This window comes from Anopheles coluzzii, chromosome 3, assembly GCF_943734685.1.
Source record: "Anopheles coluzzii chromosome 3, AcolN3, whole genome shotgun sequence".
NCBI classification, from domain to species: domain Eukaryota; kingdom Metazoa; phylum Arthropoda; class Insecta; order Diptera; family Culicidae; genus Anopheles; species Anopheles coluzzii.
In genome coordinates, this window is record NC_064671.1 from 60,837,353 (window position 1) to 60,852,923 (window position 15,571).

At 41.9% G+C, this 15,571-nt stretch overlaps 1 protein-coding gene across 2 annotated transcripts; it reads right to left on the reverse strand.

Moving 5' to 3' along the window:
- Positions 1 to 648: 648 nt before the first annotated feature.
- On the reverse strand, positions 649 to 4,802 carry LOC120956696 (alkaline phosphatase 4). 2 transcript variants are annotated; one of them, XM_040378372.2, is made up of 3 exons: positions 4,239 to 4,802; positions 1,313 to 2,449; positions 649 to 1,247 (listed from the first exon to the last, which is right to left on the reverse strand). In XM_040378372.2, exons 1-3 carry the CDS (start codon positions 4,366 to 4,368, stop codon positions 790 to 792), a joined length of 1,725 nt encoding a protein of 574 aa, XP_040234306.2. In that variant the 5' UTR covers positions 4,369 to 4,802; the 3' UTR covers positions 649 to 789. The 2 variants fall into 2 exon arrangements, with proteins under 2 accessions (XP_040234306.2, XP_040234307.2); XM_040378373.2 differs by lacking the exon at positions 4,239 to 4,802 and adding an exon at positions 2,675 to 3,038.
- Between the last annotated feature and the right edge of the window lie 10,769 nt (positions 4,803 to 15,571).

Here is a 15,571-nt window from a genome sequence, read left to right on the forward strand (position 1 = left end):
ATGGTTTTCATGGCGTAGAGGAAAATAAAACACCAGCATCTTCTCTTGCGCATAATGTCAGTGCCAATGCACCATCACCCTAATAATAATCTCGATTGCGCTAGAAACGATGTGTGTCGTAATTTTTACTTACAGCTTGGTGTACCATGCTGCAATGGAACAGGCTGGTGCGTGCATTCATTTCTTGCATCGCTTGGTACCTTATTTATGAAGTGCGACATGTGATAAATGGTGTTGCAGGGTCTCCAAGGAACTTGGAGTAGATGATAAAGAACACGCTCTACTTTTCTGGGCGAAGCTCACCTCGTTTCATCATGGTAGAATATGAAAGAACACCAACGCAATGTCTTGTGAGGTATACTATCCAGCATGTTAAAGAGGTGTGTGAAATCCCGTCAAGGAGGGAAGCAGAAAAGCAAATGATAAACAATGTGAAGCGTGCCCGTTCATACTGTTACGGAGTGAAAATTAGCTTATTTGGGATTGCATTGAAAGATTTGAAGAAACAAATATCTGCCTTCATTTTGTTTTGCTTATTGTTTCTGAATATATCCGACTTGTGTATTGAAATTTTAATTATTAATACAAGTTTTACACTTTATGATATACCACGTTTGTTTCAATTCCTGCTTCATTTGGTCGTACTCGTTTGAAATACGCTTCTGATTTGAAGCGAATCTGTATATTTGATGATGTTTGAGGTAAATTTCTATGATTTTGACGCCAGCATCTACGATCTTAATCTTAAACGACAGTACTTAATTGATACAATACGATAATTCTTAAACTTTACATTCGTCCTACTAAACTAACCATGGCATGCAGGGAGGCAATGACTAGCACAATACTGCTGACGGCACGTTGAGCACCAGACGCTTTGGCTGCTGTACGAGGAAAATCATCGTCGCAGGCAAGGTTAAACCGTTTTGCCGGTCCCATACACCCGGCGTAACTCATGACATACGCAATGTAGTTTTGTTCGAACGTGCCGCGCACAAGATTAGCACCGGGGCCGGATGCAAACACAGCCACATCTTCGCCGCCGTGCGTTTCGTCCGGCAGCGGGAACGCGGACAGATGCTTGTAAGTCACTTCACTCCGGTTGAGTTGATTCAGCTTAATCCACGTGGCCCAATCAGTCGACTCCTCGCTCAGCAGGCTAGAGTTCCAGCGATGCTGCAGGAAGCCTGGTCCGTTTGCGTAGGTTATCGTTTCGTAGGGAGTCGCGTTCGGTCGATTGCCAAAGCCTGCAGAAACAAAACACAAACAATTGATTCCAAAGTTACAAAAAAGTAAGAATTGCAATACATACCTAGAATATCGTTTCCTCGATCTGGATAGCCGTTGAAGGTCATCGCATGCGAATGATCCGCCGTTACGATAATGAGTGTTTCGTCTAGATCCACCAATTTGAGCGCAGTTTCTACTGCTTTATCTAACTCCACTACCTCGGCCAGCGCTAGATGGGCATGGTTTTGATGATGTGCGTGATCAATTCGGCCGCCTTCAACCATTAGAGCAAACCCTGCCGAGTCTGGCCGCTGTAGAACCTTGATTGCTGCCTCCGTCATCTCACTCAGCGAGGGCTCGCCATCGGGAGTACGATCGCGCACCGTATCGTAGCTCAAATGATCGTCATTGAACAGTCCCAGCAGATGATCAACCTTATCCAGCTCGACTGCTCTCAGGTCGGAGGTTTTCCACGCGTACGCAGCATTCGTGCCATTCCAGCGTAGCTTCCATTCCTCCACCAAGTTGCGTCCATCGGTTCGCATGCAAGTTTTCTCCATCGCTCCTTGGAATTGATACTCCGGCTTAAGATGGTTTGGCATCGACGCACCGAAATGGTTCCTACCACCACCCAACACGACGTTCAGATTCTTCCCCGGTGCATCCTCCATCATCTGACGAGCGATGTCCTTGATGCGATTCTTCAAATGTACTGGAATTTTGGCCCCACACTCATAGTTTCGATTAATCGAGTGAGCGTAGCAAGCGGCGGGCGTAGCATGTGTGACGCGTGTCGTGGTCACAATACCCGTTCGCTTGCCTTCCTCCTGTGCCCAATCCATAAACGAGGGCAATTTGGCCGCCTCCAAGTTCGTCTCGGTGATCGTGTAGTCCACTCCCAGCACGCCGTACTTTGTCTTGACTCCGGAGAACATGGCAGTGGCTGTACCGGCAGAGTCCGGTACCTGTCTGTCGGTGTTGTACGTTTTCGACATGCCCGTGTTGGGGAAGTTGTCGAAGCTGAGCTGTTCCTCCTCGCCCGACCGACCAGCCCGCTGGCCCTTAAAGATGCGTCCGGTTGATAGTGAGGCAATGCCCATTCCATCGCCCACGAAGATGATGATGTTCTTCGCCACTGACGGTATCATACGACGGTTTTCATCGTACATCAGTACTTTCTTGAGGTAGGTTTCGGCATTGCGTCGCCAAAAGCGAGCGTCTGGCAGGGGAAAGAGGAAATTCAATTAATAACTTATAGAAGCATTAAAAGGAATAAACACATGTGTTAATTGATACCAAATGCAAATTATTGAGAAGATCTTTGATGTGATTAAATGATTTGTTTACACAGTGAATCCAAAGATCATCTGTTAGCTTCCCTGCACCATAACATGATAATGGTTGTGCAATTGAACTATATTAGTTGTACCGCACTGGAACTAACCGTGAATGTAGCAATCAGCACCCGGCACTGTCTTGCACAATTTGTTTCGCTTTAAAAATAAAAACAAAACCGGTCCCAATTGCTCGCACTATCGATGGGCTCGCCCCCAAACCTGGCGACCAGGTTTAAAAATAGACGCAAGATTGCTTTCCACCACGTGCCAAAGCATGATCGATTATGTTGCTGGTAGCAAACCTGTTTTCCAGGCTGCAGCTGATCATATGAAATGATGACGGAAATGGAATTCATTGCGCAATATGCAGCGGTATTCTCGGGCCACCAAAGAGGAGGACCGGAGAGGCGTATCGGAGAGGCGTATCAACAGCTGGCAATGGGTAATTGTGTGTCTTTGCTAGTGAAATTACTGTCCGAAGTTGATGAGAAAATAAAGATACGATTATGATCGGTTAGCTGATGCTTTATCGGGTTGGCAGTAGTCACGTGTTAAGGTTCCCTGCACTACACCAGGTGATCATCGAACCGGCCTCTGAGACCTAGCACTGTTGCTATCTGGGTTAGCGCGCGTACCTGCTGAGAGGTGGGCAATTAATTGCTATTCATTTTGCATTTGACCGAAGTACTGCCACTGGTTAGCCTAGATGGACCGTATCCAATGTTTAACAGCAGTGATTTGCGATTTAGTTGCGTCCGTGTATTTGGACGGTATACGATTTAGTTGTTTCTTTTCAAGAATGAAGGCTGAGTTTACGAAGAACTGATTTTTTGATGAAATGATTTTTCTCTCTTTAACTAAATTGAACTCTTTGAATGATTGATTGTAAGAGCTTGTAAATTATGTTGAGTCCTAGACCTTACATTGTTTTGTGGATAAACAACAAATTTGACAAACGTGGACAAGTAATAATAAAAAAAGAAAATTGTCCACCACAAGCACAACACCCATTACCAATCTTGAAGGCCAAATTCCCAAACTGATGGACAATGCGCTACAAATTGGCAGACAGAGTCACGGCCGCAAACAATCGCAAAATAGTGACACTGAAAGCAACAAATCGAAGTGCAAGCATGCGACCGTGACTATTTTTTCGTGGCCGATCATGATCGGCGAGACGGTTTTTTTCACAGTGGGGTTTCTTAATTGAAAAATAATGAAATTTCATTGTGGTTACAAATGGCAGTAAACAATATTCATAGCCGATGTTTTGCTTTTATCACTAAAACGGAAAACTAGTTAACATTATTATCTGTAGTACTGGTTGCACTAGTACAGACTAGTACACTTCCATCGTACATTGTTGCGAAAAAATGACACAGGTATCAATAGAACAGTTGTATCAACAGTTGCTAATGTGGTTGAGAAAACTAAACACTTCCTTTCATGCACATAAACACACTACACTCCGCAATGCGGCACTTCTGTATCATTCCTCATAAATAAAAAAAAATACACACACACTTTACTGTGTACTGTTTCCATTGTACATTGTAGTTTAATCTTTGATTAGTATTTGATTCTTTGAAACACTCAAATGCTTACTTCGGTTGCAAACAGTTCGTGTTCAATGTGTAGGTAATCAATTTTTCCCACTTGCTTAATACATACCGTCGAGATTAGGTGATTTGTATACGGAAGCACCCTGTGCACGATCAATATCACAGATTAGGACGAACAAAAGGCCACTTAACAGCAATAACACGCACCGGGCCGATGCAAACCGCAAACACGACGCCATGATGACAATTTGCCCAGGAACCAAAGGTAGAAAACGAGCACCAACCGTGTGGAATGCGTCCAATTGGAAGTGTTTGAATATAGGCTATCTCTATTGAAGATAGCTATATTTCACCGGTTTGCAGAACACTTTCACCGTTCAAGAAACGAACCTAAACTAATACCACACCATTGCACATCGTTCGAATACAACTGATCGGGTTCCGATCGGTACTGTAGGCGTCAGTCTAGCCCGTTCAACGTGTGGCTTGCTTTTGATCTTGGCCCACCAACAAACGCACCGAAACGCTACGGCAGCCCCCGGCAGGTGTGTTTTGTGTACGTCTGCTCGAATTCGAGGCGCACACTTTCACTGCGTCCGATCGGAGGAGCCGCCCGAAACGATCGCCGAATGCTGTCTGCTGACCTTCTCGTGGGCCCGATCGTGCTTAAATACTGAAACCCTCACTACGTACCTAGAGCATGTATGTGAGCTGCTGCTGCTGGTGCTGGCGGGCACGGTTCTCTCGGTCGGTGTTGATGCAGCTGGAAGGGGTGTGAGGAATGGGCCACGATCGTGCACGGTTAGGTATGAAGGGTTTCCGAGCGTAGGGTAGAGGGGAGAGGTGATTGAAGGGAACGCGAACAACCAGACGAGATAAGAAGAGGAGGGCAATAAGCAATCATGTCTTGACAATCGGTACCGAACGACGGACCGTGGAGGACGGGTCGAAATTTCGCTCTCTTTCGAAGGTTGGCTCAAAATGCTCACGTGTGCAGCACGCTGCCATAGCACACTCTCGTTCTCCAAACGTGGTCGTTTTGTACAAGTGTTGAACAAAGCTCCAATCATACTCCGATCAGCTGCAACGAAGCGTTTGTTTAGAATCGGGAAGAGAGATGAGTTTGCGCTCGATGATACACCGATAAGTGTAATAGAAAGAGATGAAAGCGTGAGAAGCAAAATAATGGAGTTCAGATATATACAAACACCCAACGTACACAGTCGAATCCCAAGCCAATTGTTCATCGTAGTGCATCGTATCGCACCGATACACAAACATACGACGCTTTCGCGTGCTCGACGACCGCTCCCTTCCGTTCGTTCCTTTCCCTTGTACGATCCTAACCGTTCGTTCTAACCAGCACTGTCACGCATATTTATGGCGCTTATCAGCTTAACAACCGCTGTCTGTTTTGACAGTAGCAGAAGTGATGAGGATCGCTTAGATCGCGTTCGGGGAAATCGGGTGCGTGTAAAGGGCGGCCGTCACAGGTGCCGACATTAACGATCACTCATAAAAGTGAGTAAATCATTTTATTGAACCCTATGTGTCCGTGACTGAGACCTGCTTTGCGAAGTGTTCTTGGTTTGAAGCTTGCTGGAATGTCACCGCAACTACCTGCTGACGTACTCTTCCCATAGAGTAATTGACTTTTTATTTTGGGTACCTTTACCGGCTTGGACTGGCTAGTCCCGTTTTCAAATGGTGGTAAATATAACGGGCGCCAGCTTGGCTCGTGTGCGGTGCGTGCCTGCATGCATGACGTCATTAGCAAAGCTAAACACGATCACGTGGTTAGGGGAAACTATAAGTTGATCTATTGAAAAGTGACAATTTGTTAATGTTGATCGATGGCAAGCGTGCAGTGCACGGAGGCAAACTTTACTCGAAGGTTGAAGAAAAGGCCCTGTTAATGACCGAGCTGAAACAAGTTTCAGATTCGAAGGTTCGGTGTCGTTCTAATGAACGTGTCGCGAAGCAGTTTCCCATGATGTAGGTGAAATATTTCCCTTCATTCTGTTTTCCACATGCACCCCTTACACAAGGCCTACAAGAGCATTGGGAAGGGTATGTTTACTAGCGGGAAAGAACAGAAAATAATAAACAATAAGGTTTGTATCGTTAGGCGGCTGGCTCAACCCCGTGGTTGTGCTAGGTTGAGAACGTGATTTGAATATTGAAAGCAGAAGGTTAGGTGTTCAGGGGGATGTACCGGACATTAAAAACTGGTAGGGGATATTTGATGTGGGCATCAAGCGCATTAACGAAAGCATTTACTGTTAGTGGGTGGTAACAGCAGCGCCCCGTGTGCTTATTTTGTTCTTACGATTACCTAGATGAAAGTAAACATCACGTGTAGGAATCGTGATGAGCTTTTCCGGTTTTAATGAGTAAAATAGTGATAGTGTTTTAAGACAATGAAATAAAAAAGAAAACAGAATAAGCCTTTACATTGAATGTGTGCTTAATATTTCGGGTAATACATTTTTGTGGATAATTTAATGATACAGCCATTCGTATTTGTATGTAGACTCGTACTAATTACCAGACACAATGTATTGCAAGCTCTCTTGCACTTGGTAACGGATCCTGCTATAATCATGCATCGTAAACGATGCAATGCCTGAACCTTTGATGTTGAATATATCCCCGTAATGAGTGCTATCCAGGACTACACGTTAACAGTTAAATTGAGCAATCAGCGTACCTGCCTAGATAATGGACGCCGGTGTGTGCCAGTGTACATTCCCGATAAATCGACCCAATGTTACCACGTTACCGTTGCTAATTGCAGCTAAATTGACCCGAGGAGAAGCCAGATCATACTGTATCTTGAGGGGTTCTTAAAAACCACTAATTCGTAGCCACTAAATTTGTCCCGCGTGTGTGTACCGTACCGTACCGTACCGGGTACCGTATGTTAAATGGTAATCGAAGGTTAGATTTATGTTTGACCACGTTCAACAGCGCTCTAGGCATATAGGCTGGATAAATTAATCTTTGGTTCGATTTGAAATGAACAGACATGGTTGCAGAGCGGGGATATCGCCAAACCTATCGGTGGAAATTCTGCTAATACATCCTCGTGCAGGTTATAATGGTTTCCAATGCACTGCCCTCATGTGCGGTTCATGAATGACGGCAAGTGTGAAAGAGAGGGCGTGAAGGAAAACGGTAGAATTGGTGCTTAGCTTCACACGGAGGATGCTGTATGTTTGTAGACATTGACAGCTTTAAGCGGACGCGGACATGGTCACTGTTTGGCATTATAATGGCATATAGCTCTATAGAGTGCGCTTCATAACGCTTCGCAAAGAAGCGGCATCACCTCACTTCTCGGTCCGCACTGATAACGCAGCCGAAAGAGCTTAGTGGATGCATTCGGCGGCAGGGATTCGCACTGACGTTAGCTCAATCGGCTGTCAATTGCAGCGAGGAAGCGGCGGCGCTTCATTTTGAAGCTGTCAGAATGTATGATGGTACCGTCGGCACACAACAGACACGATAGACCGCGTGGTGAATGAATGGCTTTTTGCGTAAACGTGATCCCAGCAGGTGACGCTCTTAGAAGGCAGGATATGGTAGGTTGGAACTGGAGTAAGTAAATTGCTTGTAGTTTAATTATACAGCAACTTGATAAGTTTCGAGCATTTCAATCATAGTTGTATGAAGGATTTTTTGTATTTTTGAAGTCAATATGATTGTAGAGATATGGAGTATGATGTACTGTATATGCATGGAATTTAACCTGAAACTCGGAATTTTTGTTCAATGTTACGAGTAATTCAGTACCGAGTAATTACTCTAAACCCAAGCGTTGTTGAGGGTCATATTTACGTTACCTTTAGCTAATGAGAAACGTTAAAATCGTTAAAGTCGTTTTGATACGATAATAAATAAATAAAATTTCTAAAGCTCTCCAACATAGATTAATTGCTTCTCATCATAAAAAGAGAAAATTTGTCATATGACTAAAGTAGTTGAATTTATAAAATATATGTATTAACCTTCATAAAGTTATTGCGTCAACACACCATAGCTTTTTGACTGCTACATTCCAAACACTTATCCCTCGCTGCATATGTTTCATACTTTTGCGATCCGTAGGTCATAGACAAGCCCTAAAATGACAATCGCATGTCGGGTGGTCCGATTTTTATGTTATTATGACCAGCTATTTAGCGTCTGTTGACATGACACAACAGTGCTACGCTGTGGAACGGAGTAGTCTAGAAATGGAACAGATCGTTCTTCACCGTTGAAAAGGGAATCTGGCTAGACTAGACTAAGCCATCGATTGAAGGTTGACTGACGTAGCTGAAACGTTTGCAGCACGTGAGGCGAACGTGAGTGGCACCGGTATGGGTGAGTAGTTTTATTACAATTTAAGCTGCACTGGAGGCGGCAGATGAGATGGTGAAATAAAACAGAATTCACTGTCGGTTTATGTGCATCGCTGGTTAGATTGTGATTCGTCCTTCAGCAGATTTTTTTAGTTTTAGACGGCTATAAACAATTACATAGAAGTTTATCTAGCCGGCACGACACCTATCAGCAAAGTACTGGCTAAAAATTCATCTGTTTGTGTACATCGTTTGATGAACGGGCGGCAGGGTGAGTTGATTTTGGTGCTTTATTGACAAAACCTGTCTCGGCGTGAAACCTTTGTGGAAGTATTTATTATTCCGTGTTAGCGGTCGTTTGCTAATTGTGTGATGCTTGTTCTGCCACCTACCGCTGGTACGATGATTATTTGTAAATCCGTACAACGAATAGTTTAAGATCAAGATCAGGGTCGTACGAACGAGGGTATGGCTCCAATCTCACTCGTAGAGAATGTAGTGCCGAGTTTAAAAAGTGCTAAGTAATTGGTGCTGAGTAAGTAACATTTTCATTATGGCATTCAATATGGGACGATGTTTGTTAGCGATCACTGAACGAATGTATTGTGAGATATTTGAAATAAGATTTTTTTTTAGCAATCTTTTTCATTTAATGCATGTGTGATTAGATGATAGGATAATTGATCATTTCGCACACGATAGGTGTGCAAAAAAACTAAACTTGACCAGACTCGCCAAATAAAAGAACCAGCAGCTAGGTTTACTGAATGGGCTAGTTGCTGGTACGTGGCATATTCCCCATTATATTTGAGGTGTGCGTTAGTGTTATTTTTTTAAATGTACGACGGGAAAATGAGCGCATTGAGTAAATTTTTTATTGTTGGTAACATTGCCCATCCAAATAATAGCCATACCAGGGACCGTTTATTATTTTTAGTTTTGCTTCTTGGCATAACGACTTGGCACAATTACAAAATACAAAATAGACTCGAAAAGATAAAAATGATTTAGGTTAAATAGACTTACGTTAAATACCTACTAAACAGTTACTAGCTACTAGTGATGGGCGGGTCGACCCGAACCTATCGGGTCGGAGCCATCCGTAAGCGACCCGGAGTCGTTCGGGTTGACCCGAAAGGTACAAGTAGGTTCAGTGGGTGCAACGACTCCGGTAGGTGCGAGAAAGCATAAGCGACTCCGACCCGTTGGTGCAACGAGTTCGGGTCGGGTCGAGTCAAGATAGGTTCAGTTTGGTGCGGCGAGTTCGGGTCGGGTCGGGTCGGATTGAACCTATCTTGACTCGACCCGACCCGAACTCGTTGCACCAACGGGTCGGAGTCGCTTATGCTTTCTCGCACCTACTGATCTTTCGGGTCGACCCGAACTCGTTGCACCCTCGGGTCAAAATGAACCTACCGTGGCCCGACCCGACCCGAACTCGTTGCACCAACGGGTCAGAGTCGCTTATGCTTTCTCGCACCTACTGATCTTTCGGGTCGACCCGAACTCGCTGCACCCTCGGGTCAAACTGAACCTACCGCGGCCCGACCCGACCCGAACTCGCTGCACCAACGGGTCGGAAACGCTTATGCTTTCTCGCACCTACTGATCTTTCGTGACGACCCGAACTCATTGCACCCGCGGGTCGTATTTGATTCCAACTCCGACCTAGTGCACCCGCTGCACCTACGGGTCGGAATCGATTTCGGCTGGCTCGCACCCGACTCCGGGAATGAATCGTATGACCCAACACTACTAGTTACTTAATTATTTGAAAATTCTCTCTGCCTTTGCGGAAGCCAGTGCATCCAGGAGTTTGTTTAAAAATGGTAAGGGAAATAGCCATACATTTTAAATTAGTAATAAGATTCTTTATATATTGCACTTGATTATTTCACATTTCCATTTACATGCAAATGCCTTTGACATGGTTATTGCCACTTGGATAATTAAACGGCCTGCATATAATATAATGTAATAATGGCTCATGATGCCGGTTCATCTATTGCTAGGTACCGATATAGCTAATTGTGCCTTCGACACCAAATATATGTCGTAGCAAAACATTAGACCCTTTTTGAAGCATTTTTATAAATATTTCAATATGTATGATATAATGTTATATTGATATTACAATATAAAACGAAACACTTCCTCAAGTATCGGCACAGCACAGCCCAAAATATGTTTGGTAAATTGTGTTGCATTTTGTATCGTCTCGATTCACTGAAATTAATAAATTCTTTGATTGATTTGCATTTTGCACAGTTGAATCGTTTCAGTGAAAACGGTTTCGGTAAGCTTTTCGCCTGAAATGCGGTATATTTCATTACATCAAGCGCTAGTCAACGGGTATTAAGCCCACATTGCTTGGCAACGCGGCTCGATAATTGATTTAGCACCGACCACAGAATGGCGCTCAAGAACAGTAAAACGGGCCTCCCTATAATAGAAGCTGCTGCTGCTGCTGCTACTATTCCAGCATCTGTTCCGAAATATTCCTGCACCGCCAGCCCTCGGACCCGTATAGCCTTAAGATTTATGATCGCCCAGCGTTCAAGGATATGTTTCTGTTTTAATTAGAATCTTCCCACCGCACCTTACTGTGAAAGGATGCAAGTGGCCGTACTGATGAGCGGAATATGTTGCAGAACTAAAGCCGCCAACGCACAAATTTTATGATGCCGCGTTTACTACCCTACGGTAATGCTGTTCATACGGTAGGATTTAGGGGCTCGTTCGTTAGGGTAGTTTATCGTTAACGGAGGCCGTGCGGTATCATCCACATCGTTATCATCGTTCTATACCGCATACCGTCGTGGCCGTGGAAGTTGTTGATTTAATTAAATTCCTTAATCATATCGATGAGCAATTTAATAAACGCCACCGAGCCAACGCGGTCAAATTTCGCCGTAGACCCAATCGATTTGGTGTCCCACCCGCCAACCCGATAATCCTTCCGTAGAATGGCTCGAAATAATTCCAATACATAATTTTCTCTATTTGAAAGCTCACTGGTCACATTCATTCAGGTCCTTGCTCTTCACTTGAATCGTTTCGTAAAAGTTTAGCATTCTTTTCACTTTCTAAGCAGTCCCAAGCAGGGACGCTGAATGACCTTTTTTGCCTTTTTTTCGTACGGTCATTTGTTGCTTATCCGAATCACTCGACCGGCCACCACAAATCTCCTTCAACCGGAACGGAAGGATCGTTTGATATTGTACTATGGGGAGGAAGATTTCCCTTCTATGCCTCATTAAACACTTTAATGCCTCCCGAGATATCCCACGGGGTTGGTGTAATTGAATTTGCACTGTACGCTACTGAACGCGCGAACCGTAGCAACACAATCGAACGTCTCGGGAGTGATTAATCAGGGTCGGGTTTGTTTGTGGTTGTCCTGAGCTTAGTATGGGGCAGAATTTCTGAGGAAAGAGCAGCGCAGGACAAACCTGAGGTCACGGTCGTAGAATGGCAAGCTATAATGAATTTAGTGTGTAGTAGCAGCTTTGTAGCAACAGCATTCAGCAGATAGTAGGCAACGCAGTTTGAGTAGAGTTCGAAGTATGGGTTTGGAGGGAGTTCTGGTGAAGGATCTACAAAGTATAATGTATCCGGCAATTTAAGAAAGGCCAAATATGGATTAAAAAAATCAGAAAGCGTTATTAAAACTCTAGCACGTGTTCTCTGAGTGATCCGAAAAAAAACGGGATAGCTGAAATAAACCGGTTTACGTCAATTACTTCCGAATAGAAAAAATACAATGAAATAAGAATGATAAAAAAATAGGAAAAACAACAATTTATATATAATCTAGTTGACGCTAGCAACACCATATCCTTACTACTTGAGAAAATAGGCAACAGTCGTTAGGCATAACAAAACACTTGTATAAGTCAGATAAAAATTCAAATAATTCTCTTGAATAGAGAAAATTGGTCGCTGTATGATGACTGTTGATTGGGCCGGTAACGTTTTACAAAATTAATAAATATTATTGATAACTATCCAAATTTACTATAAATTATTCATTTTGAAATAATAAAAGTATAATAAATTATTTTGAAAAAATAATCAGTTACTCAACGTTGTACGTTATTATTATTATGTCATTATAATTATAATGGCCATTGGCATAAAAACTTTCAGTATCATCGAAAACAAATCTTTTGTTCACCTATAGATGGAGACATGTTACACTGTATCTGTTTGACTGTAATGAAATTAAAGTAAGCATTGACTGTTTCTTACGCATTAAAGACATGCCCAACAAGATTGAGAAGACATGCCGAAAAAAGCGTAGGACTCAATAAATCTACAGTGGCAGCCACGTAAAGTCGGCAACCTTATATTTTAACCTGTTCGGTGACTTTGGGGCATCCTGGTCTGTTATTAAACTACTTATCGGAAAACTCTTCAGCTGATGTTCCTGCACAAAATCAGGCCAATATCTTAAACATTCTCGGGAAATACGTATCGGAAAATAAATGAAAGAAAAAGGTCATGTGCGTATTATATAACCTTGGTCAAGCGCTTTTCAGTCCGAAATAGCTGAGTAGTTTTGAAGGGGAATTATTGTATTTAAATGACTATCAGTATTCGTAATTTCAAGGTAATTAAATTTGTTAGAAGTATCCGGCATGAAGTAATGATAAAGATTTTGTCAGTTTTTTTTCCACACAATACGTTAATTAAAGATAGGTAAAAGACGAAACTATACAACAGAAATGGCCTGCGAGGTCTTTCGGTATGGCCCGCGACCGGTTGAGCTAAAAATTAATTGTAGAAGCATTTCTGCTTTTACAGTACATGACAGTCTATTCCAAACTCCCGAAATTTCAAGAGATATTCAACTTCCCAGGTTTGTCTACTAATTGTCAGATCATACAATGTCATAAAACCTTGTCGATATTTTATCGTACCTGTTTTCTTATGCTTGCAAACACAAGAAAAAAAATTCCACAAACTGTTTATATTGATAAAAATGAGCATTCAATTCCAGACAATTTTATAGTAAAATGGTTCAAAAATGAAATACCCTTTCCGATGAATACATTGGCTAGCAACAAATTTTTGATGAATATTTTTTTAAAGAAACAACTCGCATTTTAGCTTCAAAGTCATACAAATGTAATAAACCCTACGCCCTACGTATCCTACGCATCTGTATGTGGTTTTTGAACATTTTTTTTAAATTCAAGGTAGTACTCAAGGTATTAAGGTTAGGTAGGATTGGTGACAAAAAAAAGTAAATTCTATAAGAAAAGGATTTTGAAAAAAATAATCACAAAATCACTTAACCAACAGAAATTTAATACCCAAGCCTCAAAACTTTGTGGCCTATTGTTTGGAATTGTGAATCGTAGAAAGGTCGAGACTTCTTTAGGTATATTTGCAGCTTAGAACATTTTACTTTTGCAAAACGTTTAGAAAACAGATGAAATAAGATGTCAGCACAAACACGTGTTACTTTTGATAGGTTGTTACAAACGAAATACTGTTCACAAACAATACTAGCTCAAAAATATTGATAATCAAAAAGATACCAATATTCTGTATTGAATAAACCAAAATAGTTACTCACGACCAATTTTTGTCATTATTTTTGCGTACTTATCTTGTTTGTTGGCACAAAGCTGTGGAAATTTTGGAAATATCAGAAGTGTATTTGAAAACTATGTGATATATTTTTTTACTATATTTTACATCAAAGTTTTAACTATTGCAACATAATTACTATCTCAAAATGAAATGAAAAGAAATACTTAAGATCTGATTTTTGTTTCATTTAATATCATAAAAAACTAGACTGCAGCCCTTATTACTATTTTCAGTAGCATTTTGACCGACAGGGTCAAATGAGTTTGACATCGCTGCTATACAACAATGTGGCGATGTCATCAAAAAGATCCTTTTTTTTAAAAGATTGTAATAATACATTAAGGTTCAATTTGTTTTCCATTTAACAAACTGGCCAGAAATTCGCAAATTTGAAAAAATAGGTGAAAATATGAGGTGTCCGACTTTAGGCGACCACCACTGTATAAGCACAACTGGAGCGTTTATGCGTCTTGCTGGTATTGTTTTTGACGCGCTATTTCGTGCTCAGCTTGGTTATTGCTTTCCACGCGGTGAATCAGCGAAAAGGCCGAGAAACACATAAATCTTAGACAGCATCATAAATAACCAATCGGTACGAATTCCTTACAGCTTACGACTTTAGCGATTGATGTTCGCCTGGTGTTCTAGGCGCTTAGTGTCTGGACATTCCAAATTTTTTTTTGGTGAATATCCAGTTAGCTTTTTGTGAAAGGTAAAAGCGTGCACGGTTACGGATGATTTTTTTAGTTTTATCAAGATTAGTTATTGTCTATTTATTTGGAATTTAATAAATAGTTTGAATAGATGTTGGAATAAAAATGACAATAAATATAGATTATTAAAATGTAATACAATGCATGAGAATATCCATAGAATTAATTAAACCTAATAAAAGAGCAAACTTTTTCTAACTTCACTCCTTTCATCATAAAGCAAAACACAAGTGGTTAATTTAACGCATATTGTATGCATCTGTTTTAACGATTACCTAATAGAATGTTGAGAGTAATGTCTGAAGAAACATAGAATACTACCATCTAGGCATAGTGTAAAAAAAAACTAACGTACCATGCGTAGATTTACGATTGCCCAAACATTTTGCACTCTGTGTTATTCCTTCCAAACAACCAGCTAATAATGTCCGATTGCTGTAACCACAGGCGAGTTCGCAAAGAATTCACTCTTGTGATGAATAATTTTTTCGAGGTTTTGTTTTTCCTTCCAGCATTAAATAATGCGTGTACGTGTGCCAGTATTGCTATAATGTATGCTAGAAACAGCCGCACGGGGTTATGCTGGGAGTTTGTTTTGTTTGCGATTGGGGAATTTTTATTATTGCGTTTTGGTTCCCACTCAGGCCATCCCAAGTCTATGAACTTTACTGCTAATTGGTTTTGTATGGTCTCGCAACCGCAGTCCTGGCAAAGGCCGCTGTCCTTCGGGGTTTTCTGTGCGCCATCTGAAGCGAGCACCCCTATAAAAGTGTGCAATCGAT